The following is a 25,508-nucleotide window of genomic DNA, read 5'->3' as shown; positions in this document are numbered from 1 at the left end:
TTCCACATGGATTCCCAGCGTGCTTTTACATTCATCCCTCCCTCCATCTTCACCCAGTCTGCATTTGCCTGCAGTTACGCAAAGAAAAGGGCCAGTGATAGCCTGGCTGCTAAAGAAATGCTGCTGAAGGGGAGGTACAAACCCCCGCCTGCCTCGTGAGCTCTTGAGCTGTCAGGGTATAGGCTGAACCCCCTCTACCCCCACGGACATGAATTATGGTCACAGCTTTTGTTGCAACTCCTTCTTCTATTCCGGAGTTAAGCCAGAGCCCTTCGTCACTAACCAAACAGTGCCAGTCGCTGTTGTACCAGATGGCGCGCTGGTGCTGTTGCTGACAGCTCAGCCACTGATGAGCTTATGCAGGACCAAGGCAACCCTGACACCAGGAATGCTAGGTTCAAGACCTGCCATCCCTACTGCTGCTCTCAGGTCTGCTGCTGAACGGCGTGGGTGCCACCAGCTTCACCATCCTTTTCCTCTTTGCTGCTCCGTAGGAAAATGAAGGCTCTGAAGACAGTGCCCCTGGTGCTGCTCATCCGCCTGTTCTTGTTTGGTGAGTCTCGTTGGAACTGGGACCTGAGGATGGTGCTTTAGGACATAGGGCTCCATGTGCTCTGACCAGAGTAGCCCAGCAAAGAGTAGGAAGAACTGAGAGGGGTGTGCCAGTCCCCCCTGCTTCAGAGGAATGGGTGTGGAGGCAAGGAAGGGCTCAGCCAGTTCTCTTAAGGCGATGGAGGGGCAGTGGCTAACCTCCCCTGGCCCCTGACAAGCTTCTGCGGGACAAGGAGCATGTTCCATGGGAAGGAATAGCTGTGTACTGTGGAGCCCTCTTTCACAACCTGTTGCGAAGACTACAAGAGGAGAAACAACTATGGCACCTGGGAGAGCCGGGGAAAGGGAAGCTGAGGCATAACCCAGCCTTAGACCAAGTCCTAAGTGTAAGGAGAGTTTTGGTGTGTGTCTTACAGGCGTTCACCACGTGGGACTGCTGGGTGAAGAAGGCCTCTCGAGGGCTGCAGCCTTCATCTCCTCCTACATTTGGCATCCCCAACAGCAGGTGACGTTCAGGTTTCTTCAGATCGAGACTGGTTTTACCAGGACATAAAGTACCACTCAGTAAAACGCTGTGGCTAGGGCTGGGAACAGTAGTCATCCTGGCGGGTCATACAGGTGAAGGTCAGTTGGACCGAGCATCAGTGTCTCCACAGCCACTGCACACAGCTGATAAAAAGAATTATGAGGCATTTTTGGGCCTGCATAGGTTCCAGCAAAGCACTGGTCTGTTGCAGTTTGTGATGACTGTTCCCTTCATTGTTGTTCCAGGGGTGTTTCCTCCCCTCTGGATGGGACCACAAGACTTGGAGGTACAGATTATTTCCTCTTGACTTGATGGTGATGTAGAGGAGCTCTGCCCCTGGGCCTCAGCAGGACATTGTTTCTGTCCTGCCTCACAGAGGCTTCACCTAGCACAGCTTCCTGACCTTCTCCCATTGCCCTTTCTTCGTGTCTGTCAAATGGTCACCTATAGCTCCCCACATCCACTAGAGGACTGGGGCCACCCATCCGTCTCCCTTTTGCTTGTCCCGGGCTGTTTACAGCAAAGCAGGGGAGAGAGATGTTGTGGAGAGGAACCACCTGGCAGCAGCAGCCACCTTCCCTTGCCCTCTGTGTGTCTTGCAGCTTTCCTTCTTTATGTCTGAGCTGTTGCACTTAGTATTTTCTATCGGGAATACCACCTGTTCCCCTTGAGATCTGCTCTTGCCTGGCTTTCGTAAGACATTGGCACGTGTAATAGGGAACGTGGCGGCTTTGGGCACACTGGAGATGTTCCTCAGTTTCCCCAAATGTTCCCGGGCAGCCAGGAAGCTGCTTCTCAGCCTGAAACTCTAAGCACTTTGGAACTACCTCTCCCAGCTGCTTAAGACATGCCTGCCCTGCCAGTCATTCAGAGCCAGGCTTCTTACCTTGCTCACACCCCCATGGTGTTCGAGAGGCCAGCCACAACAGTTACAGTCTCTGTTCCTTGCTTTTCTAGGCCAGCAGGGAACGACATAGGAGAAGCGCTGAGTAGAACCCAGACCCTCAAAGAACAGCTCCAGAAGCTGCAGGAAGAGTTCTATCACCTGCACTGGAGCCTCAAGGATGTCACTGAGCGTGCTCTCCATGAAGCCTTGAAGCAGTCTAAGCTCCCAGGCTTCTCTGGATCGGTAAGGGCATGCTGCAGAAGGCTCTACTCAGAGGTTTCTTTCCTCCCTGCAGCCTTTATCCTTCTACAGTTCCCTGTCCTGGCTAGCCAAAAGGCTGGTGTGGCTGGAACAAGTGCTGTGCATGGCCACACTTCCTTTCCTCTTGCTCCACACTTCTGTATGGGGGAAGAGAGCGCCGCGATGGCAGTTACAGTTGCTTTACTTATACCTTCCTCAGAGTAGAGCAAGGCTGGGAGGTTTCCACGCAATCTGGGCGTTCCTCACAGCTGAGTTGAACCTCGTCCCCCTTCCCCTTGGCTGGCCTTGCAGGGGAGATGATTGTCCCATTCCTTCTCCTGCTAACAGGCGCTTGCCTTTGTTCTCTTCCCCAGGCTGTTCAAGAGATCATCAATCAAGTCGTGGAGAAGCTGGAAGAAAACCAAGTCCCAATGACTGATTATGCCCTCAAATCATCAGGTGCTGTGCCATTGTACACAGACTGGTTCCAAAGTGCTTCCTGTGCACACTGACAAGATGGGCCTTGGAACAGGCTCAGCGGTAGGAGAGGAAGGGCAAGAAGTCAAGGGCCACCTAGTGCCCTAAAAACGTACCCACTGACAGACTCTGGGAGCGGCTGGACTCCATCTGAAGAGCAGAAAGCCTAGCCGACATCCCAGCTGACATTACCACAGATTGATGAGTCCCTGCTCTGTGTTCGGGAGGGGTCACGCCAGGAAGAAAGAGGGGAATCCCCCGGCAGGAGATGGAGGACTACTAAAAAGCATTTCTCAAGTGAACAGTGCAATATTCCTCCTGACATTGCTCAATGATCCTGCTCATGTTTTAATTTCCAGGGGCTGCTGTCATTCCTGAATACACAAGTCCATCCTACCGGAATACGGCGTATAAAATCAGCCTGTTTTCCCTGACAGTGATGGATTATGTGAGATCTCCTGAGCTTATTCTTGAGGTAGGAGCACCAAGAAACTGGAAAACAAAGTGGGGGGGGCGGGACGGGACGGGACGGGACGGGACGGGACACGACGACGGCGGGATGCAAACGTGCTGCTGAGAGTTGCCTTTACCCTTATGTTTGCTTTCTTTTCCTGTCACATTCTTGTATGGACCCGCTCACTGTCTCCCTGCTGAGTATTTCCTCTCCCAGACTGCCTCAGGTCCTCCGTTTGAGCTTCTAGCAGGCAGGCTTGGTCCTGCAGCCTTTGTCTTCCTCGTCCCTCTGCAAACTGTCAGCATGGCTGAGAGCCTGCACTGCTGGAGGGCCCCACTCTGTGTTGGCAAGCCCTCCTGGCACTGATCATGGGAACACACCCAGCTGCCTGCCTTCACAGTGCTTCTGCAGTGCTGAAGGGGTCTTGTGACACGGGGATTCTCACAACTGCTGCTCTGTTTGGTACTGGCAGGGTCTGACCCAAGGATGCAGTTCAGAGCAGACCTGATGTGCCAGATCAGTTCTTACTCCGTGATGCTCCTGGCAGAAACGGAAGCCGGGTCACTCTTCTCCATGTGAACGTAGTTTCTTCTTCTCCTTTCAGAAGGAAAATCATCTAGGAAACTGCTGGCCCTTCCATGGAAGTCAGGGACACGTCTTCATCAAGCTCTCTGTGCCAGTCATTCCCAGAGCAGTCACCCTGGACCATGTCTCAGGGCCAGCGCTCCATGGAGACGGTATCTCCAGTGCTCCAAAGGACTTTGCTGTCTACGTAAGTGATTTCTCGGAGTGGGGGGCAGAGGGTTGCTCAGCATTTCTAAGCAGGGGGTGAATACGGGTCAGAACCCGGAGGCCTGCGGCTCCCTCTTGCCTTGCAGAAGAAACAGGCTCCTTGGAGTTGCTCCCTTTCCGTTGGATTCCTCTTTTATCCAATATACCACGCAAAAGGAAGCTTCTGGGCCAAGGCTGTGCTCCAGGAGCCACAGGGAAAATGAGCTGGCACAGTGTCTGCCCCTTGGACCTTCTTGGCTCCCAACGCCAGTGAGCACTGGTGATCCTCAGGGATCATTACCCTGGGAATGTCTGCTCCTTTTCTTACAGCCTACGCTCGTTAAGTAGGCAAGTGTGGCAGCATGCTGGCTAGCTTCAGCTTCTCGTCTTTTCCTTGTGATGATCTTCCTCGGATTATGTCGATGAAATAAATCAGGACTTCACCACCAGAAGTTAAGTCTTCCCATGGTGGACCAGGGCACTCATGTTTTCTCCACCCCATCTTTCTCTAGGGGGTGACGGAAGAACAGGAGGAGCAGTTCCTGGGACAGTTTGTTTTCCTGGCACCACTGAATCCCACTCAGACCTTTCAGCTAAAGGTAGGGGGACGGAGTGGGAGGAGAACGGAGAGGGAGCAATACAGTTTGCTGGGGAGAAGCTTCCGTGCCAAAGGGCTCAAGGCAGCATTCTGGAGAATGGCGTGTGCCATGCGGTCCCTCCTTCTGCTGTAACCTCCTAATGGCATATGCCTGGAATGCCATTCTCCTTCACTTTTGGGTTTACACTTCAGCGCTGACAGCCACCGCTGCTGAAGCTGAAATCAGCTTGGCTGTCTGGACTCCAAGTGCCTACAGGTGGCCACGTCCACTCAGGATACACTGCCGCTGGCCTGCTCATTAAAGACTAGAAATACGGGGCTTTCTGAGGATGCTGTTGTTCCTAGTACCGAGGCCAGCTAGACAGGGAGGCCATTCTGTGCCATGGCTTTCTAGAGAAGGCAATGAGGCATGATAGGGATACCACGGGGTCTTCTGACAGGGGAAGCATGTGCCCCAAAGTAGGCTAGAAGTCATTGCCAATTGATTCACTACAATTTCAGGGAGATGCTTGTTCCTTTCCTGTTCTTACGGCTAAATGAGGTAGAGCAGTGGAAGAATGTCTTGGCCACAACCCTCCCAGGGCAGTCAGGTGTTGAGCAAGTCCATTGCTGCAGCGCTCTGTCAGTAGTTGAATGCTGCAGCGCTGTGTCAGTAGTTGAATGCCAGCGAGGAAAAGACAACTCATCTCTTCTCCTCCTTTCAGAACGAGCACTCTGGGTTTGTGAATTACATCCTGCTGCAAGTGCTGAGCAACTGGGGCCACCCGGACTACACCTGCATATATCGGTTCAGGGTGCACGGTGATCCTGCCAGCAACGAGGGGAAGGTGGCACTTTGATCTGACAACAAAGTTCCTTGATTGTCATTGAGTGTTTTGCCTGTGATAACAAAGCTCCTTGATTGTCACTGAGTGTTTTGCCTGGGATGTTAAGGGCTAAGAGAACTGCTGTGCTTCTCTCCGCCCACAAGCTTACCGGAGACTTCCCTGGAGGGAGAGGTGATGTCAATAAAGGACTAAACTGTTTCCCGCAGATGCATTACTTTGGAGGATTAAACACACTGAATGTGTGTGCAGTTCAAGTAAAAAAAGGCTTCCAAGAACTCCAAAACGGGCAGTAGGGAACCCCAACCTTTACCCTTAAAGACACACACCCCCACCCCCACCCCCCCCCAATATATTTCTGACCCCCAAAATAGTCCCTGGGTCCCCAAAATATAGTCCAGGGACCTCCAAATGCCAGCTCAAGTACTCCTAAAATGTCCTTTGGGGACCCAAAATGGCCCAGGGACCCCAATATACCCGTCAGGGACCCCCCAGATGGGCCTTAGGGTCCCCAAAATTTACACCCAGGGATCCCCCAAATCCTTTTGATGCCAAAATAACCCCTAGGGAAGACCAAAATACAGCCCATGGATCCCAAAATCCCCCCAGGGCCTCCGGAATGCCCTCTGGGGACCGAAAATGGCACCAGGGACCCTCAGGTTGCCCAGACAAGTGGTAAATGCCCCATCCCTGGCAGTGTTCAAGACCAGGTTGGACAGAGCCGTGGGTGACATGGTCCAGTGCGAGACATCCCTGTTTTCAGGGGGTTAGAACTGGATGATCTTAAGGTCCTTTCCAATCCTAACTGTTCTACTGAACTGGTTACACAGGATTTGGAGAAGGCTGAGGTTCTGAATGACTTCTTTGCCTCGGTCTTCACTGGCAAAGGCTCTGACCACACCAGCCAGGTCTTAGAAGGTAGACGCAGGGACTGTGAGAACGAAGACCTTGGGCCCACTGTAGGAGAGGATCTGGTTCGAGACCATCTTAAAAATCTGAACGCGCACAAGCCCGTGGGACCTGATGGAATCCACCCGCGGGTCCTGAAGGAGCTGGCGAGTGAAGTTGCTAAGCCAGTGGCCATCATGTTTGAAAAATCATGGCAGTCAGGTGAAGTTCCCGACGACTGGGAAAAGGGAAACATAAACCCCATTTTCCAGAAGGGGAAAATGGAAGACCCGGGGAATTACAGACCAGACAGTCTCACCTCTGTGCCTGGCAAAATCTTGGAGCACATTCTCCTGGAAGGCATGCTAAGGCACACGAAAAACAACAAGGTGCTTGGTGACAGCCAGCATGGCTTCACTAAGGGGAAATCCTGCCTGACCAACTTGGTGGCCTTCTATGATGGGGCTATTGAATTGATGGACAAGGGTAAAGCAATTGATGTCATCTACCTGGACTTGTGCAAAGCGTTTGACACAGTCCCACATGACACCCTTGTCTCTAAATTGGAGAGATATCAATTTGATGGATGGACCACTCGGTGGAGAAAGAACTGGCTGGATGGCCACACGCAAAGAGTTGTGGTCAATGGCTCGATGTCCGGCTGGAGACCGGTAACGAGTGGTGTCCCTCAGGGATCGGTGTTGGGACCGGTCTTGTTTAATATCTTCGTCACTGACATGGACAGTGGGATTGAGCACGAGGGAAAGAATGCCATCCACAGGGACCTTGACGCACTTGTGAGGTGGGCTGATACCAACCTTATGAAGTTCAACCACGACAAGTGCAAGGTCCTACACGTGGGTCGGAGCAATCCCAGGCACAGCTACAGGCTGGGCAAAGAAGAGATTCAGAGCAGCCCTGCGGAGAAGGACTTGGGGGTGCTGGTCACTGAGGCAAGGAACATGAGCCGGCAGTGTGCGCTCGCAGCCCAGAAAGCCAACCGTATCCTGGGCTGCATCAAAAGGAACGTGACCAGCAGGTCGAAGGAGGTGATCCTGCCCCTCTACTCTGCTCTTGTGAGACCTCACCTGGAGTATTGTGTGCAGTTCTGGTGTCCTCAACATGAAAAGGACATGAAACTGTTGGAACAAGTCCAGAGGAGGGCCACGAGGATCATCAGGGGACTGGAGCACCTCCCGTATGAAGAGAGGCTGAGGAAGCTGGGGCTGTTCAGCCTGGAGAAGAGAAGGCTGCGTGGAAACCTCATAGCAGCCTTCCAGTATCTGAAGGGGGCCTCTAGGGACACTGGGGAGGGACTCTTCGTCAGGGACTGTAGTGACAGGACAAGGGGTAACGGGTTCAAACTTAAACAGGGGAAGTTTAGATTGGATCTAAGGAGGAAGTTTTTTCCTGTTAGGCTGGTGAGGCACTGAAACAGGTTGCCCAGGGAAGCTGTGAATGCTCCACACCTGGCGGTGCTCAAGGCCAGGCTGGACGAAGCCGTGGGTGACATGGTTTAGTGTGAGGTGTCCCTGGCCATGGAAGGAGGGTTGGCACTACATGATCTTAAGGTCCTTTCCAACCCTAACTATTCTGTGATTCTATGATTCTACCTCCTGGAAACAAGTGTGTGAGGACCGCCGGTTCCCCTATGGCCCGCCCTTCCCTGAGGCGCTGTTTCCTCTGAGTGGCTGCCTTGCCCACCTCCTCAAAGGTGACTGTCTGTACTGGGCCCACTGACAGCCACCTGGGAGGGCGCTGCCAGGCAAGGAGCTGCGCTTCCGGGTTGCGCCCTTCAGCGGGGAGCTGCGGCCCCGAGGCAGGGCGGCGGCCTGAGGGGCGGCTTTTGGCGCTGACCACGTGGACTGGATGCTGCGAGTGGCACTGCGGGCCCTGGAGACGTCGAGCCAGCTGCATTCCTCCCCTTTCCAGTGTCACAGAGCGCAGCCGAGGAGCGTGGATGCGCTCCTCGCACCCACACGCCTTGGGGAGCTCTCTGAAGACAAAAGGAAGAGGGAAAGGCCAAAGGTGCGATAGAAAATGTGCCCCCAAAATACAGTGGCTGTGCTGAGTGATGTTTCTGCATTCAAACCATGGGCAGGAAGCTACCTCAAAGTGCCCGTGTGTGAAAATAGCCCAGAGCTGATGCGAGCCCTTCTGGAGCATGAGCTGCTTGTGCAGGAAGGGATGTGGAAGTGGGCTGGGATGTAGAGCTGGGGCTCACATCCAGCACGGGAGCAAGCAGGCTGTGGCGTCTTCATCCCTGGAGGTGGTTGCTGGGGACAAATCCTCCCCAGCAGACAGAAGCACCCACCCATGGGACACGACACCAGGGGACGTGCAGCCAGCGCGCAGGGACACCAGGGAAACACACCCCCCCCCGTGTGATCGTTTCAGCTTTATTGATGGAGCCAGGGCCGAGGTGCTGCAGTGGCACAGAAACATTGGTGGCCGGAGGGCTCTGCTGCTAACACTGGGCACAGGTCAGCAGCAGGTCCTCTTCAGAGACAGCAACATGCTTGGGAGCCTTTCCAAAGGGCCTTCGTAGCTGCTGTGAACAGAGACCCTGTGACAGTGATGGTAATGTTGTCATTGTGCAGCTCTGTACCAGTTAATACCCAGAGTTTGGGTATCGCAAAGCATGCTCAGGGTACAGAGCCAGAGCTCCTTGCTGTCCTGGGGCAAAGTGGGAATGCAAAGAGCTGCCACCTCTGATGGGAGGATACAGGCCGGTGTTGGAGGATGTTCTCCCTCGTGCAGAGGAGCAAAGCGTGCTCCCGCCCATGTTGGACTTTGCCTCCAAACACAGTGCTGCCTTTCTGTTGTGACGTTGCCTAGTGCCACTGACGTCACAAAGCACTGTTGGCGTTGAGGCAGACACAGGGGGGTGGAAGACCAGGGTTGTCCCTGTGTCAAGACACTCCAGCTCTTGAGCGAGCAGACAGCACAGTGGTTGGTTTGCTCCTGAGCAAGCAGGATGCCTGTTGCCCACACCTCAGTGCATAAAGAGAGAAAGTCGTGGTGGGTCCAAGTTCTGAAAGGGTATGTTTGAAGCCTCTGCAGAATGGGTTATGACCCTGAGCCCTCCCGGTTCTTGGAAGAACATAAGAGGACTGTTTATTTTTAACAAAGTGCATGCTGTGAGCCTGTTAGAACAAGCGGGAGGACCCTCCGTCTTCCAGAGCGGTGTGTGCTGTCTCTCGGCAGATCAGGCTTCACGGCACGTTGGACTAGCCCGCAAGAGGTTTCCTTGGAATATCCTTAGTTCCACATGGATTCCCAGCGTGCTTTTACATTCATCCCTCCCTCCATCTTCACCCAGTCTGCATTTGCCTGCAGTTACGCAAAGAAAAGGGCCAGTGATAGCCTGGCTGCTAAAGAAATGCTGCTGAAGGGGAGGTACAAACCCCCGCCTGCCTCGTGAGCTCTTGAGCTGTCAGGGTATAGGCTGAACCCCCTCTACCCCCACGGACATGAATTATGGTCACAGCTTTTGTTGCAACTCCTTCTTCTATTCCGGAGTTAAGCCAGAGCCCTTCGTCACTAACCAAACAGTGCCAGTCGCTGTTGTACCAGATGGCGCGCTGGTGCTGTTGCTGACAGCTCAGCCACTGATGAGCTTATGCAGGACCAAGGCAACCCTGACACCAGGAATGCTAGGTTCAAGACCTGCCATCCCTACTGCTGCTCTCAGGTCTGCTGCTGAACGGCGTGGGTGCCACCAGCTTCACTATCCTTTTCCTCTTTGCTGCTCCGTAGGAAAATGAAGGCTCTGAAGACAGTGCCCCTGGTGCTGCTCATCCGCCTGTTCTTGTTTGGTGAGTCTCGTTGGAACTGGGACCTGAGGATGGTGCTTTAGGACATAGGGCTCCATGTGCTCTGACCAGAGTAGCCCAGCAAAGAGTAGGAAGAACTGAGAGGGGTGTGCCAGTCCCCCCTGCTTCAGAGGAATGGGTGTGGAGGCAAGGAAGGGCTCAGCCAGTTCTCTTAAGGCGATGGAGGGGCAGTGGCTAACCTCCCCTGGCCCCTGACAAGCTTCTGCGGGACAAGGAGCATGTTCCGTGGGAAGGAATAGCTGTGTACTGTGGAGCCCTCTTTCACAACCTGTTGCGAAGACTACAAGAGGAGAAACAACTATGGCACCTGGGAGAGCCGGGGAAAGGGAAGCTGAGGCATAACCCAGCCTTAGACCAAGTCCTAAGTGTAAGGAGAGTTTTGGTGTGTGTCTTACAGGCGTTCACCACGTGGGACTGCTGGGTGAAGAAGGCCTCTCGAGGGCTGCAGCCTTCATCTCCTCCTACATTTGGCATCCCCAACAGCAGGTGACGTTCAGGTTTCTTCAGATCGAGACTGGTTTTACCAGGACATAAAGTACCACTCAGTAAAACGCTGTGGCTAGGGCTGGGAACAGTAGTCATCCTGGCGGGTCATACAGGTGAAGGTCAGTTGGACCGAGCATCAGTGTCTCCACAGCCACTGCACACAGCTGATAAAAAGAATTATGAGGCATTTTTGGGCCTGCATAGGTTCCAGCAAAGCACTGGTCTGTTGCAGTTTGTGATGACTGTTCCCTTCATTGTTGTTCCAGGGGTGTTTCCTCCCCTCTGGATGGGACCACAAGACTTGGAGGTACAGATTATTTCCTCTTGACTTGATGGTGATGTAGAGGAGCTCTGCCCCTGGGCCTCAGCAGGACATTGTTTCTGTCCTGCCTCACAGAGGCTTCACCTAGCACAGCTTCCTGACCTTCTCCCATTGCCCTTTCTTCGTGTCTGTCAAATGGTCACCTATAGCTCCCCACATCCACTAGAGGACTGGGGCCACCCATCCGTCTCCCTTTTGCTTGTCCCGGGCTGTTTACAGCAAAGCAGGGGAGAGAGATGTTGTGGAGAGGAACCACCTGGCAGCAGCAGCCACCTTCCCTTGCCCTCTGTGTGTCTTGCAGCTTTCCTTCTTTATGTCTGAGCTGTTGCACTTAGTATTTTCTATCGGGAATACCACCTGTTCCCCTTGAGATCTGCTCTTGCCTGGCTTTCGTAAGACATTGGCACGTGTAATAGGGAACGTGGCGGCTTTGGGCACACTGGAGATGTTCCTCAGTTTCCCCAAATGTTCCCGGGCAGCCAGGAAGCTGCTTCTCAGCCTGAAACTCTAAGCACTTTGGAACTACCTCTCCCAGCTGCTTAAGACATGCCTGCCCTGCCAGTCATTCAGAGCCAGGCTTCTTACCTTGCTCACACCCCCATGGTGTTCGAGAGGCCAGCCACAACAGTTACAGTCTCTGTTCCTTGCTTTTCTAGGCCAGCAGGGAACGACATAGGAGAAGCGCTGAGTAGAACCCAGACCCTCAAAGAACAGCTCCAGAAGCTGCAGGAAGAGTTCTATCACCTGCACTGGAGCCTCAAGGATGTCACTGAGCGTGCTCTCCATGAAGCCTTGAAGCAGTCTAAGCTCCCAGGCTTCTCTGGATCGGTAAGGGCATGCTGCAGAAGGCTCTACTCAGAGGTTTCTTTCCTCCCTGCAGCCTTTATCCTTCTACAGTTCCCTGTCCTGGCTAGCCAAAAGGCTGGTGTGGCTGGAACAAGTGCTGTGCATGGCCACACTTCCTTTCCTCTTGCTCCACACTTCTGTATGGGGGAAGAGAGCGCCGCGATGGCAGTTACAGTTGCTTTACTTATACCTTCCTCAGAGTAGAGCAAGGCTGGGAGGTTTCCACGCAATCTGGGCGTTCCTCACAGCTGAGTTGAACCTCGTCCCCCTTCCCCTTGGCTGGCCTTGCAGGGGAGATGATTGTCCCATTCCTTCTCCTGCTAACAGGCGCTTGCCTTTGTTCTCTTCCCCAGGCTGTTCAAGAGATCATCAATCAAGTCGTGGAGAAGCTGGAAGAAAACCAAGTCCCAATGACTGATTATGCCCTCAAATCATCAGGTGCTGTGCCATTGTACACAGACCGGTTCCAAAGTGCTTCCTGTGCACACTGACAAGATGGGCCTTGGAACAGGCTCAGCGGTAGGAGAGGAAGGGCAAGAAGTCAAGGGCCACCTAGTGCCCTAAAAACGTACCCACTGACAGACTCTGGGAGCGGCTGGACTCCATCTGAAGAGCAGAAAGCCTAGCCGACATCCCAGCTGACATTACCACAGATTGATGAGTCCCTGCTCTGTGTTCGGGAGGGGTCACGCCAGGAAGAAAGAGGGGAATCCCCCGGCAGGAGATGGAGGATACTAAAAAGCATTTCTCAAGTGAACAGTGCAATATTCCTCCTGACATTGCTCAATGATCCTGCTCATGTTTTAATTTCCAGGGGCTGCTGTCATTCCTGAATACACAAGTCCATCCTACCGGAATACGGCGTATAAAATCAGCCTGTTTTCCCTGACAGTGATGGATTATGTGAGATCTCCTGAGCTTATTCTTGAGGTAGGAGCACCAAGAAACTGGAAAACAAAGTGGGGGGGGCGGGACGGGACGGGACGGGACGGGACGGGACACGACGACGGCGGGATGCAAACGTGCTGCTGAGAGTTGCCTTTACCCTTATGTTTGCTTTCTTTTCCTGTCACATTCTTGTATGGACCCGCTCACTGTCTCCCTGCTGAGTATTTCCTCTCCCAGACTGCCTCAGGTCCTCCGTTTGAGCTTCTAGCAGGCAGGCTTGGTCCTGCAGCCTTTGTCTTCCTCGTCCCTCTGCAAACTGTCAGCATGGCTGAGAGCCTGCACTGCTGGAGGGCCCCACTCTGTGTTGGCAAGCCCTCCTGGCACTGATCATGGGAACACACCCAGCTGCCTGCCTTCACAGTGCTTCTGCAGTGCTGAAGGGGTCTTGTGACACGGGGATTCTCACAACTGCTGCTCTGTTTGGTACTGGCAGGGTCTGACCCAAGGATGCAGTTCAGAGCAGACCTGATGTGCCAGATCAGTTCTTACTCCGTGATGCTCCTGGCAGAAACGGAAGCCGGGTCACTCTTCTCCATGTGAACGTAGTTTCTTCTTCTCCTTTCAGAAGGAAAATCATCTAGGAAACTGCTGGCCCTTCCATGGAAGTCAGGGACACGTCTTCATCAAGCTCTCTGTGCCAGTCATTCCCAGAGCAGTCACCCTGGACCATGTCTCAGGGCCAGCGCTCCATGGAGACGGTATCTCCAGTGCTCCAAAGGACTTTGCTGTCTACGTAAGTGATTTCTCGGAGTGGGGGGCAGAGGGTTGCTCAGCATTTCTAAGCAGGGGGTGAATACGGGTCAGAACCCGGAGGCCTGCGGCTCCCTCTTGCCTTGCAGAAGAAACAGGCTCCTTGGAGTTGCTCCCTTTCCGTTGGATTCCTCTTTTATCCAATATACCACGCAAAAGGAAGCTTCTGGGCCAAGGCTGTGCTCCAGGAGCCACAGGGAAAATGAGCTGGCACAGTGTCTGCCCCTTGGACCTTCTTGGCTCCCAACGCCAGTGAGCACTGGTGATCCTCAGGGATCATTACCCTGGGAATGTCTGCTCCTTTTCTTGCAGCCTACGCTCGTTAAGTAGGCAAGTGTGGCAGCATGCTGGCTAGCTTCAGCTTCTCGTCTTTTCCTTGTGATGATCTTCCTCGGATTATGTCGATGAAATAAATCAGGACTTCACCACCAGAAGTTAAGTCTTCCCATGGTGGACCAGGGCACTCATGTTTTCTCCACCCCATCTTTCTCTAGGGGGTGACGGAAGAACAGGAGGAGCAGTTCCTGGGACAGTTTGTTTTCCTGGCACCACTGAATCCCACTCAGACCTTTCAGCTAAAGGTAGGGGGACGGAGTGGGAGGAGAACGGAGAGGGAGCAATACAGTTTGCTGGGGAGAAGCTTCCGTGCCAAAGGGCTCAAGGCAGCATTCTGGAGAATGGCGTGTGCCATGCGGTCCCTCCTTCTGCTGTAACCTCCTAATGGCATATGCCTGGAATGCCATTCTCCTTCACTTTTGGGTTTACACTTCAGCGCTGACAGCCACCGCTGCTGAAGCTGAAATCAGCTTGGCTGTCTGGACTCCAAGTGCCTACAGGTGGCCACGTCCACTCAGGATACACTGCCGCTGGCCTGCTCATTAAAGACTAGAAATACGGGGCTTTCTGAGGATGCTGTTGTTCCTAGTACCGAGGCCAGCTAGACAGGGAGGCCATTCTGTGCCATGGCTTTCTAGAGAAGGCAATGAGGCATGATAGGGATACCACGGGGTCTTCTGACAGGGGAAGCATGTGCCCCAAAGTAGGCTAGAAGTCATTGCCAATTGATTCACTACAATTTCAGGGAGATGCTTGTTCCTTTCCTGTTCTTACGGCTAAATGAGGTAGAGCAGTGGAAGAATGTCTTGGCCACAGCCCTCCCAGGGCAGTCAGGTGTTGAGCAAGTCCATTGCTGCAGCGCTCTGTCAGTAGTTGAATGCTGCAGCGCTGTGTCAGTAGTTGAATGCCAGCGAGGAAAAGACAACTCATCTCTTCTCCTCCTTTCAGAACGAGCACTCTGGGTTTGTGAATTACATCCTGCTGCAAGTGCTGAGCAACTGGGGCCACCCGGACTACACCTGCATATATCGGTTCAGGGTGCACGGTGATCCTGCCAGCAACGAGGGGAAGGTGGCACTTTGATCTGACAACAAAGTTCCTTGATTGTCATTGAGTGTTTTGCCTGTGATAACAAAGCTCCTTGATTGTCACTGAGTGTTTTGCCTGGGATGTTAAGGGCTAAGAGAACTGCTGTGCTTCTCTCCGCCCACAAGCTTACCGGAGACTTCCCTGGAGGGAGAGGTGATGTCAATAAAGGACTAAACTGTTTCCCGCAGATGCATTACTTTGGAGGATTAAACACACTGAATGTGTGTGCAGTTCAAGTAAAAAAAGGCTTCCAAGGACTCCAAAACGGGCAATAGGGAACCCCAACCTTTACCCTTAAAGACACACACCCCCACCCCCACCCCCCCCCAATATATTTCTGACCCCCAAAATAGTCCCTGGGTCCCCAAAATATAGTCCAGGGACCTCCAAATGCCAGCTCAAGTACTCCTAAAATGTCCTTTGGGGACCCAAAATGGCCCAGGGACCCCAATATACCCGTCAGGGACCCCCCAGATGGGCCTTAGGGTCCCCAAAATTTACACCCAGGGATCCCCCAAATCCTTTTGATGCCAAAATAACCCCTAGGGAAGACCAAAATACAGCCCATGGATCCCAAAATCCCCCCAGGGCCTCCGGAATGCCCTCTGGGGACCGAAAATGGCACCAGGGACCCTCAGGTTGCCCAGACAAGTGGTAAATGCCCCATCCCTGGCAGTGTTCAAGACCAGGTTGGACAGAGCCGTGGGTGACATGGTCCAGTGCGAGACATCCCTGTTTTCAGGGGGTTAGAACTGGATGATCTTAAGGTCCTTTCCAATCCTAACTGTTCTACTGAACTGGTTACACAGGATTTGGAGAAGGCTGAGGTTCTGAATGACTTCTTTGCCTCGGTCTTCACTGGCAAAGGCTCTGACCACACCAGCCAGGTCTTAGAAGGTAGACGCAGGGACTGTGAGAACGAAGACCTTGGGCCCACTGTAGGAGAGGATCTGGTTCGAGACCATCTTAAAAATCTGAACGCGCACAAGCCCGTGGGACCTGATGGAATCCACCCGCGGGTCCTGAAGGAGCTGGCGAGTGAAGTTGCTAAGCCAGTGGCCATCATGTTTGAAAAATCATGGCAGTCAGGTGAAGTTCCCGACGACTGGGAAAAGGGAAACATAAACCCCATTTTCCAGAAGGGGAAAATGGAAGACCCGGGGAATTACAGACCAGTCAGTCTCACCTCTGTGCCTGGCAAAATCTTGGAGCACATTCTCCTGGAAGGCATGCTAAGGCACACGAAAAACAACAAGGTGCTTGGTGACAGCCAGCATGGCTTCACTAAGGGGAAATCCTGCCTGACCAACTTGGTGGCCTTCTATGATGGGGCTATTGAATTGATGGACAAGGGTAAAGCAATTGATGTCATCTACCTGGACTTGTGCAAAGCGTTTGACACAGTCCCACATGACACCCTTGTCTCTAAATTGGAGAGATATCAATCTGATGGATGGACCACTCGGTGGAGAAAGAACTGGCTGGATGGCCACACACAAAGAGTTGTGGTCAATGGCTCGATGTCCGGCTGGAGACCGGTAACGAGTGGTGTCCCTCAGGGATCGGTGTTGGGACCGGTCTTGTTTAATATCTTCGTCACTGACATGGACAGTGGGATTGAGCACGAGGGAAAGAATGCCATCCACAGGGACCTTGACGCACTTGTGAGGTGGGCTGATACCAACCTTATGAAGTTCAACCACGACAAGTGCAAGGTCCTACACGTGGGTCGGAGCAATCCCAGGCACAGCTACAGGCTGGGCAAAGAAGAGATTCAGAGCAGCCCTGCGGAGAAGGACTTGGGGGTGCTGGTCACTGAGGCAAGGAACATGAGCCGGCAGTGTGCGCTCGCAGCCCAGAAAGCCAACCGTATCCTGGGCTGCATCAAAAGGAACGTGACCAGCAGGTCGAAGGAGGTGATCCTGCCCCTCTACTCTGCTCCTGTGAGACCTCACCTGGAGTATTGTGTGCAGTTCTGGTGTCCTCAACATGAAAAGGACATGAAACTGTTGGAACAAGTCCAGAGGAGGGCCACGAGGATCATCAGGGGACTGGAGCACCTCCCGTATGAAGAGAGGCTGAGGAAGCTGGGGCTGTTCAGCCTGGAGAAGAGAAGGCTGCGTGGAAACCTCATAGCAGCCTTCCAGTATCTGAAGGGGGCCTCTAGGGACACTGGGGAGGGACTCTTCGTCAGGGACTGTAGTGACAGGACAAGGGGTAACGGGTTCAAACTTAAACAGGGGAAGTTTAGATTGGATCTAAGGAGGAAGTTTTTTCCTGTTAGGCTGGTGAGGCACTGAAACAGGTTGCCCAGGGAAGCTGTGAATGCTCCACACCTGGCGGTGCTCAAGGCCAGGCTGGACGAAGCCGTGGGTGACATGGTTTAGTGTGAGGTGTCCCTGGCCATGGAAGGAGGGTTGGCACTACATGATCTTAAGGTCCTTTCCAACCCTAACTATTCTGTGATTCTATGATTCTACCTCCTGGAAACAAGTGTGTGAGGACCGCCGGTTCCCCTATGGCCCGCCCTTCCCTGAGGCGCTGTTTCCTCTGAGTGGCTGCCTTGCCCACCTCCTCAAAGGTGACTGTCTGTACTGGGCCCACTGACAGCCACCTGGGAGGGCGCTGCCAGGCAAGGAGCTGCGCTTCCGGGTTGCGCCCTTCAGCGGGGAGCTGCGGCCCCGAGGCAGGGCGGCGGCCTGAGGGGCGGCTTTTGGCGCTGACCACGTGGACTGGATGCTGCGAGTGGCACTGCGGGCCCTGGAGACGTCGAGCCAGCTGCATTCCTCCCCTTTCCAGTGTCACAGAGCGCAGCCGAGGAGCGTGGATGCGCTCCTCGCACCCACACGCCTTGGGGAGCTCTCTGAAGACAAAAGGAAGAGGGAAAGGCCAAAGGTGCGATAGAAAATGTGCCCCCAAAATACAGTGGCTGTGCTGAGTGATGTTTCTGCATTCAAACCATGGGCAGGAAGCTACCTCAAAGTGCCCGTGTGTGAAAATAGCCCAGAGCTGATGCGAGCCCTTCTGGAGCATGAGCTGCTTGTGCAGGAAGGGATGTGGAAGTGGGCTGGGATGTAGAGCTGGGGCTCACATCCAGCACGGGAGCAAGCAGGCTGTGGCGTCTTCATCCCTGGAGGTGGTTGCTGGGGACAAATCCTCCCCAGCAGACAGAAGCACCCACCCATGGGACACGACACCAGGGGACGTGCAGCCAGCGCGCAGGGACACCAGGGAAACACACCCCCCCCCGTGTGATCGTTTCAGCTTTATTGATGGAGCCAGGGCCGAGGTGCTGCAGTGGCACAGAAACATTGGTGGCCGGAGGGCTCTGCTGCTAACACTGGGCACAGGTCAGCAGCAGGTCCTCTTCAGAGACAGCAACATGCTTGGGAGCCTTTCCAAAGGGCCTTCGTAGCTGCTGTGAACAGAGACCCTGTGACAGTGATGGTAATGTTGTCATTGTGCAGCTCTGTACCAGTTAATACCCAGAGTTTGGGTATCGCAAAGCATGCTCAGGGTACAGAGCCAGAGCTCCTTGCTGTCCTGGGGCAAAGTGGGAATGCAAAGAGCTGCCACCTCTGATGGGAGGATACAGGCCGGTGTTGGAGGATGTTCTCCCTCGTGCAGAGGAGCAAAGCGTGCTCCCGCCCATGTTGGACTTTGCCTCCAAACACAGTGCTGCCTTTCTGTTGTGACGTTGCCTAGTGCCACTGACGTCACAAAGCACTGTTGGCGTTGAGGCAGACACAGGGGGGTGGAAGACCAGGGTTGTCCCTGTGTCAAGACACTCCAGCTCTTGAGCGAGCAGACAGCACAGTGGTTGGTTTGCTCCTGAGCAAGCAGGATGCCTGTTGCCCACACCTCAGTGCATAAAGAGAGAAAGTCGTGGTGGGTCCAAGTTCTGAAAGGGTATGTTTGAAGCCTCTGCAGAATGGGTTATGACCCTGAGCCCTCCCGGTTCTTGGAAGAACATAAGAGGACTGTTTATTTTTAACAAAGTGCATGCTGTGAGCCTGTTAGAACAAGCGGGAGGACCCTCCGTCTTCCAGAGCGGTGTGTGCTGTCTCTCGGCAGATCAGGCTTCACGGCACGTTGGACTAGCCCGCAAGAGGTTTCCTTGGAATATCCTTAGTTCCACATGGATTCCCAGCGTGCTTTTACATTCATCCCTCCCTCCATCTTCACCCAGTCTGCATTTGCCTGCAGTTACGCAAAGAAAAGGGCCAGTGATAGCCTGGCTGCTAAAGAAATGCTGCTGAAGGGGAGGTACAAACCCCCGCCTGCCTCGTGAGCTCTTGAGCTGTCAGGGTATAGGCTGAACCCCCTCTACCCCCACGGACATGAATTATGGTCACAGCTTTTGTTGCAACTCCTTCTTCTATTCCGGAGTTAAGCCAGAGCCCTTCGTCACTAACCAAACAGTGCCAGTCGCTGTTGTACCAGATGGCGCGCTGGTGCTGTTGCTGACAGCTCAGCCACTGATGAGCTTATGCAGGACCAAGGCAACCCTGACACCAGGAATGCTAGGTTCAAGACCTGCCATCCCTACTGCTGCTCTCAGGTCTGCTGCTGAACGGCGTGGGTGCCACCAGCTTCACTATCCTTTCCCTCTTTGCTGCTCCGTAGGAAAATGAAGGCTCTGAAGACAGTGCCCCTGGTGCTGCTCATCCGCCTGTTCTTGTTTGGTGAGTCTCGTTGGAACTGGGACCTGAGGATGGTGCTTTAGGACATAGGGCTCCATGTGCTCTGACCAGAGTAGCCCAGCAAAGAGTAGGAAGAACTGAGAGGGGTGTGCCAGTCCCCCCTGCTTCAGAGGAATGGGTGTGGAGGCAAGGAAGGGCTCAGCCAGTTCTCTTAAGGCGATGGAGGGGCAGTGGCTAACCTCCCCTGGCCCCTGACAAGCTTCTGCGGGACAAGGAGCATGTTCCGTGGGAAGGAATAGCTGTGTACTGTGGAGCCCTCTTTCACAACCTGTTGCGAAGACTACAAGAGGAGAAACAACTATGGCACCTGGGAGAGCCGGGGAAAGGGAAGCTGAGGCATAACCCAGCCTTAGACCAAGTCCTAAGTGTAAGGAGAGTTTTGGTGTGTGTCTTACAGGCGTTCACCACGTGGGACTGCTGGGTGAAGAAGGCCTCTCGAGGGCTGCAGCCTTCATCTCCTCCTACATTTGGCATCCCCAACAGCAGGTGACGTTCAGGTTTCTTCAGATCGAGACTGGTTTTACCAGGACATAAAGTACCACTCAGTAAAACGCTGTGGCTAGGGCTGGGAACAGTAGTCATCCTGGCGGGTCATACAGGTGAAGGTCAGTTGGACCGAGCATCAGTGTCTCCACAGCCACTGCACACAGCTGATAAAAAGAATTATGAGGCATTTTTGGGCCTGCATAGGTTCCAGCAAAGCACTGGTCTGTTGCAGTTTGTGATGACTGTTCCCTTCATTGTTGTTCCAGGGGTGTTTCCTCCCCTCTGGATGGGACCACAAGACTTGGAGGTACAGATTATTTCCTCTTGACTTGATGGTGATGTAGAGGAGCTCTGCCCCTGGGCCTCAGCAGGACATTGCTTCTGTCCTGCCTCACAGAGGCTTCACCTAGCACAGCTTCCTGACCTTCTCCCATTGCCCTTTCTTCGTGTCTGTCAAATGGTCACCTATAGCTCCCCACATCCACTAGAGGACTGGGGCCACCCATCCGTCTCCCTTTTGCTTGTCCCGGGCTGTTTACAGCAAAGCAGGGGAGAGAGATGTTGTGGAGAGGAACCACCTGGCAGCAGCAGCCACCTTCCCTTGCCCTCTGTGTGTCTTGCAGCTTTCCTTCTTTATGTCTGAGCTGTTGCACTTAGTATTTTCTATCGGGAATACCACCTGTTCCCCTTGAGATCTGCTCTTGCCTGGCTTTCGTAAGACATTGGCACGTGTAATAGGGAACGTGGCGGCTTTGGGCACACTGGAGATGTTCCTCAGTTTCCCCAAATGTTCCCGGGCAGCCAGGAAGCTGCTTCTCAGCCTGAAACTCTAAGCACTTTGGAACTACCTCTCCCAGCTGCTTAAGACATGCCTGCCCTGCCAGTCATTCAGAGCCAGGCTTCTTACCTTGCTCACACCCCCATGGTGTTCGAGAGGCCAGCCACAACAGTTACAGTCTCTGTTCCTTGCTTTTCTAGGCCAGCAGGGAACGACATAGGAGAAGCGCTGAGTAGAACCCAGACCCTCAAAGAACAGCTCCAGAAGCTGCAGGAAGAGTTCTATCACCTGCACTGGAGCCTCAAGGATGTCACTGAGCGTGCTCTCCATGAAGCCTTGAAGCAGTCTAAGCTCCCAGGCTTCTCTGGATCGGTAAGGGCATGCTGCAGAAGGCTCTACTCAGAGGTTTCTTTCCTCCCTGCAGCCTTTATCCTTCTACAGTTCCCTGTCCTGGCTAGCCAAAAGGCTGGTGTGGCTGGAACAAGTGCTGTGCATGGCCACACTTCCTTTCCTCTTGCTCCACACTTCTGTATGGGGGAAGAGAGCGCCGCGATGGCAGTTACAGTTGCTTTACTTATACCTTCCTCAGAGTAGAGCAAGGCTGGGAGGTTTCCACGCAATCTGGGCGTTCCTCACAGCTGAGTTGAACCTCGTCCCCCTTCCCCTTGGCTGGCCTTGCAGGGGAGATGATTGTCCCATTCCTTCTCCTGCTAACAGGCGCTTGCCTTTGTTCTCTTCCCCAGGCTGTTCAAGAGATCATCAATCAAGTCGTGGAGAAGCTGGAAGAAAACCAAGTCCCAATGACTGATTATGCCCTCAAATCATCAGGTGCTGTGCCATTGTACACAGACTGGTTCCAAAGTGCTTCCTGTGCACACTGACAAGATGGGCCTTGGAACAGGCTCAGCGGTAGGAGAGGAAGGGCAAGAAGTCAAGGGCCACCTAGTGCCCTAAAAACGTACCCACTGACAGACTCTGGGAGCGGCTGGACTCCATCTGAAGAGCAGAAAGCCTAGCCGACATCCCAGCTGACATTACCACAGATTGATGAGTCCCTGCTCTGTGTTCGGGAGGGGTCACGCCAGGAAGAAAGAGGGGAATCCCCCGGCAGGAGATGGAGGATACTAAAAAGCATTTCTCAAGTGAACAGTGCAATATTCCTCCTGACATTGCTCAATGATCCTGCTCATGTTTTAATTTCCAGGGGCTGCTGTCATTCCTGAATACACAAGTCCATCCTACCGGAATACGGCGTATAAAATCAGCCTGTTTTCCCTGACAGTGATGGATTATGTGAGATCTCCTGAGCTTATTCTTGAGGTAGGAGCACCAAGAAACTGGAAAACAAAGTGGGGGGGGCGGGACGGGACGGGACGGGACGGGACGGGACGGGACACGACGACGGCGGGATGCAAACGTGCTGCTGAGAGTTGCCTTTACCCTTATGTTTGCTTTCTTTTCCTGTCACATTCTTGTATGGACCCGCTCACTGTCTCCCTGCTGAGTATTTCCTCTCCCAGACTGCCTCAGGTCCTCCGTTTGAGCTTCTAGCAGGCAGGCTTGGTCCTGCAGCCTTTGTCTTCCTCGTCCCTCTGCAAACTGTCAGCATGGCTGAGAGCCTGCACTGCTGGAGGGCCCCACTCTGTGTTGGCAAGCCCTCCTGGCACTGATCATGGGAACACACCCAGCTGCCTGCCTTCACAGTGCTTCTGCAGTGCTGAAGGGGTCTTGTGACACGGGGATTCTCACAACTGCTGCTCTGTTTGGTACTGGCAGGGTCTGACCCAAGGATGCAGTTCAGAGCAGACCTGATGTGCCAGATCAGTTCTTACTCCGTGATGCTCCTGGCAGAAACGGAAGCCGGGTCACTCTTCTCCATGTGAACGTAGTTTCTTCTTCTCCTTTCAGAAGGAAAATCATCTAGGAAACTGCTGGCCCTTCCATGGAAGTCAGGGACACGTCTTCATCAAGCTCTCTGTGCCAGTCATTCCCAGAGCAGTCACCCTGGACCATGTCTCAGGGCCAGCGCTCCATGGAGACGGTATCTCCAGTGCTCCAAAGGACTTTGCTGTCTACGTAAGTGATTTCTCGGAGTGGGGGGCAGAGGGTTGCTCAGCATTTCTAAGCAGGGGGTGAATACGGGTCAGAACCCGGAGGCCTGCGGCTCCCTCTTGCCTTGCAGAAGAAACAGGCTCCTTGGAGTTGCTCCCTTTCCGTTGGATTCCTCTTTTATCCAATATACCACGCAAAAGGAAGCTTCTGGGCCAAGGCTGTGCTCCAGGAGCCACAGGGAAAATGAGCTGGCACAGTGTCTGCCCCTTGGACCTTCTTGGCTCCCAACGCCAGTGAGCACTGGTGATCCTCAGGGATCATTACCCTGGGAATGTCTGCTCCTTTTCTTGCAGCCTACGCTCGTTAAGTAGGCAAGTGTGGCAGCATGCTGGCTAGCTTCAGCTTCTCGTCTTTTCCTTGTGATGATCTTCCTCGGATTATGTCGATGAAATAAATCAGGACTTCACCACCAGAAGTTAAGTCTTCCCATGGTGGACCAGGGCACTCATGTTTTCTCCACCCCATCTTTCTCTAGGGGGTGACGGAAGAACAGGAGGAGCAGTTCCTGGGACAGTTTGTTTTCCTGGCACCACTGAATCCCACTCAGACCTTTCAGCTAAAGGTAGGGGGACGGAGTGGGAGGAGAACGGAGAGGGAGCAATACAGTTTGCTGGGGAGAAGCTTCCGTGCCAAAGGGCTCAAGGCAGCATTCTGGAGAATGGCGTGTGCCATGCGGTCCCTCCTTCTGCTGTAACCTCCTAATGGCATATGCCTGGAATGCCATTCTCCTTCACTTTTGGGTTTACACTTCAGCGCTGACAGCCACCGCTGCTGAAGCTGAAATCAGCTTGGCTGTCTGGACTCCAAGTGCCTACAGGTGGCCACGTCCACTCAGGATACACTGCCGCTGGCCTGCTCATTAAAGACTAGAAATACGGGGCTTTCTGAGGATGCTGTTGTTCCTAGTACCGAGGCCAGCTAGACAGGGAGGCCATTCTGTGCCATGGCTTTCTAGAGAAGGCAATGAGGCATGATAGGGATACCACGGGGTCTTCTGACAGGGGAAGCATGTGCCCCAAAGTAGGCTAGAAGTCATTGCCAATTGATTCACTACAATTTCAGGGAGATGCTTGTTCCTTTCCTGTTCTTACGGCTAAATGAGGTAGAGCAGTGGAAGAATGTCTTGGCCACAACCCTCCCAGGGCAGTCAGGTGTTGAGCAAGTCCATTGCTGCAGCGCTCTGTCAGTAGTTGAATGCTGCAGCGCTGTGTCAGTAGTTGAATGCCAGCGAGGAAAAGACAGCTCATCTCTTCTCCTCCTTTCAGAACGAGCACTCTGGGTTTGTGAATTACATCCTGCTGCAAGTGCTGAGCAACTGGGGCCACCCGGACTACACCTGCATATATCGGTTCAGGGTGCACGGTGATCCTGCCAGCAACGAGGGGAAGGTGGCACTTTGATCTGACAACAAAGTTCCTTGATTGTCATTGAGTGTTTTGCCTGTGATAACAAAGCTCCTTGATTGTCACTGAGTGTTTTGCCTGGGATGTTAAGGGCTAAGAGAACTGCTGTGCTTCTCTCCGCCCACAAGCTTACCGGAGACTTCCCTGGAGGGAGAGGTGATGTCAATAAAGGACTAAACTGTTTCCTGCAGATGCATTACTTTGGAGGATTAAACACACTGAATGTGTGTGCAGTTCAAGTAAAAAAAGGCTTCCAAGGACTCCAAAACGGGCAATAGGGAACCCCAACCTTTACCCTTAAAGACACACACCCCCACCCCCACCCCCCCCCAATATATTTCTGACCCCCAAAATAGTCCCTGGGTCCCCAAAATATAGTACAGGGACCTCCAAATGCCAGCTCAAGTACTCCTAAAATGTCCTTTGGGGACCCAAAATGGCCCAGGGACCCCAATATACCCGTCAGGGACCCCCCAGATGGGCCTTAGGGTCCCCAAAATTTACACCCAGGGATCCCCCAAATCCTTTTGATGCCAAAATAACCCCTAGGGAAGACCAAAATACAGCCCATGGATCCCAAAATCCCCCCAGGGCCTCCGGAATGCCCTCTGGGGACCGAAAATGGCACCAGGGACCCTCAGGTTGCCCAGACAAGTGGTAAATGCCCCATCCCTGGCAGTGTTCAAGACCAGGTTGGACAGAGCCGTGGGTGACATGGTCCAGTGCGAGACATCCCTGTTTTCAGGGGGTTAGAACTGGATTATCTTAAGGTCCTTTCCAATCCTAACTGTTCTACTGAACTGGTTACACAGGATTTGGAGAAGGCTGAGGTTCTGAATGACTTCTTTGCCTCGGTCTTCACTGGCAAAGGCTCTGACCACACCAGCCAGGTCTTAGAAGGTAGACGCAGGGACTGTGAGAACGAAGACCTTGGGCCCACTGTAGGAGAGGATCTGGTTCGAGACCATCTTAAAAATCTGAACGCGCACAAGCCCGTGGGACCTGATGGAATCCACCCGCGGGTCCTGAAGGAGCTGGCGAGTGAAGTTGCTAAGCCAGTGGCCATCATGTTTGAAAAATCATGGCAGTCAGGTGAAGTTCCCGACGACTGGGAAAAGGGAAACATAAACCCCATTTTCCAGAAGGGGAAAATGGAAGACCCGGGGAATTACAGACCAGACAGTCTCACCTCTGTGC

At 53.5% G+C, this 25,508-nt stretch overlaps 3 protein-coding genes across 3 annotated transcripts; all 3 read left to right on the top strand.

Annotated features, from left to right (window-relative positions):
* The first annotated feature begins 6 nt into the window (after positions 1 to 6).
* On the top strand, positions 7 to 5,343 carry LOC136014724 (SUN domain-containing protein 3-like). The gene is made up of 9 exons (XM_065679680.1): positions 7 to 134; positions 495 to 585; positions 969 to 1,057; positions 2,036 to 2,207; positions 2,579 to 2,663; positions 3,041 to 3,156; positions 3,740 to 3,907; positions 4,419 to 4,505; positions 5,209 to 5,343. The coding sequence occupies exons 1-9, from the start codon at positions 7 to 9 to the stop codon at positions 5,341 to 5,343; spliced, it is 1,071 nt and encodes a 356-aa protein (XP_065535752.1).
* Positions 5,344 to 9,487: 4,144 nt separating this feature from the next.
* On the top strand, positions 9,488 to 14,823 carry LOC136014723 (SUN domain-containing protein 3-like). The gene is made up of 9 exons (XM_065679678.1): positions 9,488 to 9,615; positions 9,976 to 10,066; positions 10,450 to 10,538; positions 11,517 to 11,688; positions 12,060 to 12,144; positions 12,521 to 12,636; positions 13,220 to 13,387; positions 13,899 to 13,985; positions 14,689 to 14,823. Exons 1-9 carry the CDS (start codon positions 9,488 to 9,490, stop codon positions 14,821 to 14,823), a joined length of 1,071 nt encoding a protein of 356 aa, XP_065535750.1.
* A 4,144-nt stretch (positions 14,824 to 18,967) lies between these two features.
* LOC136014720 (SUN domain-containing protein 3-like) lies at positions 18,968 to 24,308 on the top strand. The gene is made up of 9 exons (XM_065679669.1): positions 18,968 to 19,095; positions 19,456 to 19,546; positions 19,930 to 20,018; positions 20,997 to 21,168; positions 21,540 to 21,624; positions 22,001 to 22,116; positions 22,705 to 22,872; positions 23,384 to 23,470; positions 24,174 to 24,308. Exons 1-9 carry the CDS (start codon positions 18,968 to 18,970, stop codon positions 24,306 to 24,308), a joined length of 1,071 nt encoding a protein of 356 aa, XP_065535741.1.
* The last annotated feature ends 1,200 nt before the right edge of the window (positions 24,309 to 25,508 follow it).

This window comes from Lathamus discolor, chromosome 5 (genome assembly GCF_037157495.1).
Source record: "Lathamus discolor isolate bLatDis1 chromosome 5, bLatDis1.hap1, whole genome shotgun sequence".
In the NCBI taxonomy this organism is placed as follows: domain Eukaryota; kingdom Metazoa; phylum Chordata; class Aves; order Psittaciformes; family Psittacidae; genus Lathamus; species Lathamus discolor.
The sequence above is the reverse complement of the archived record's forward strand: the minus strand, read 5'-3'. Positions and strand labels throughout refer to the sequence as shown.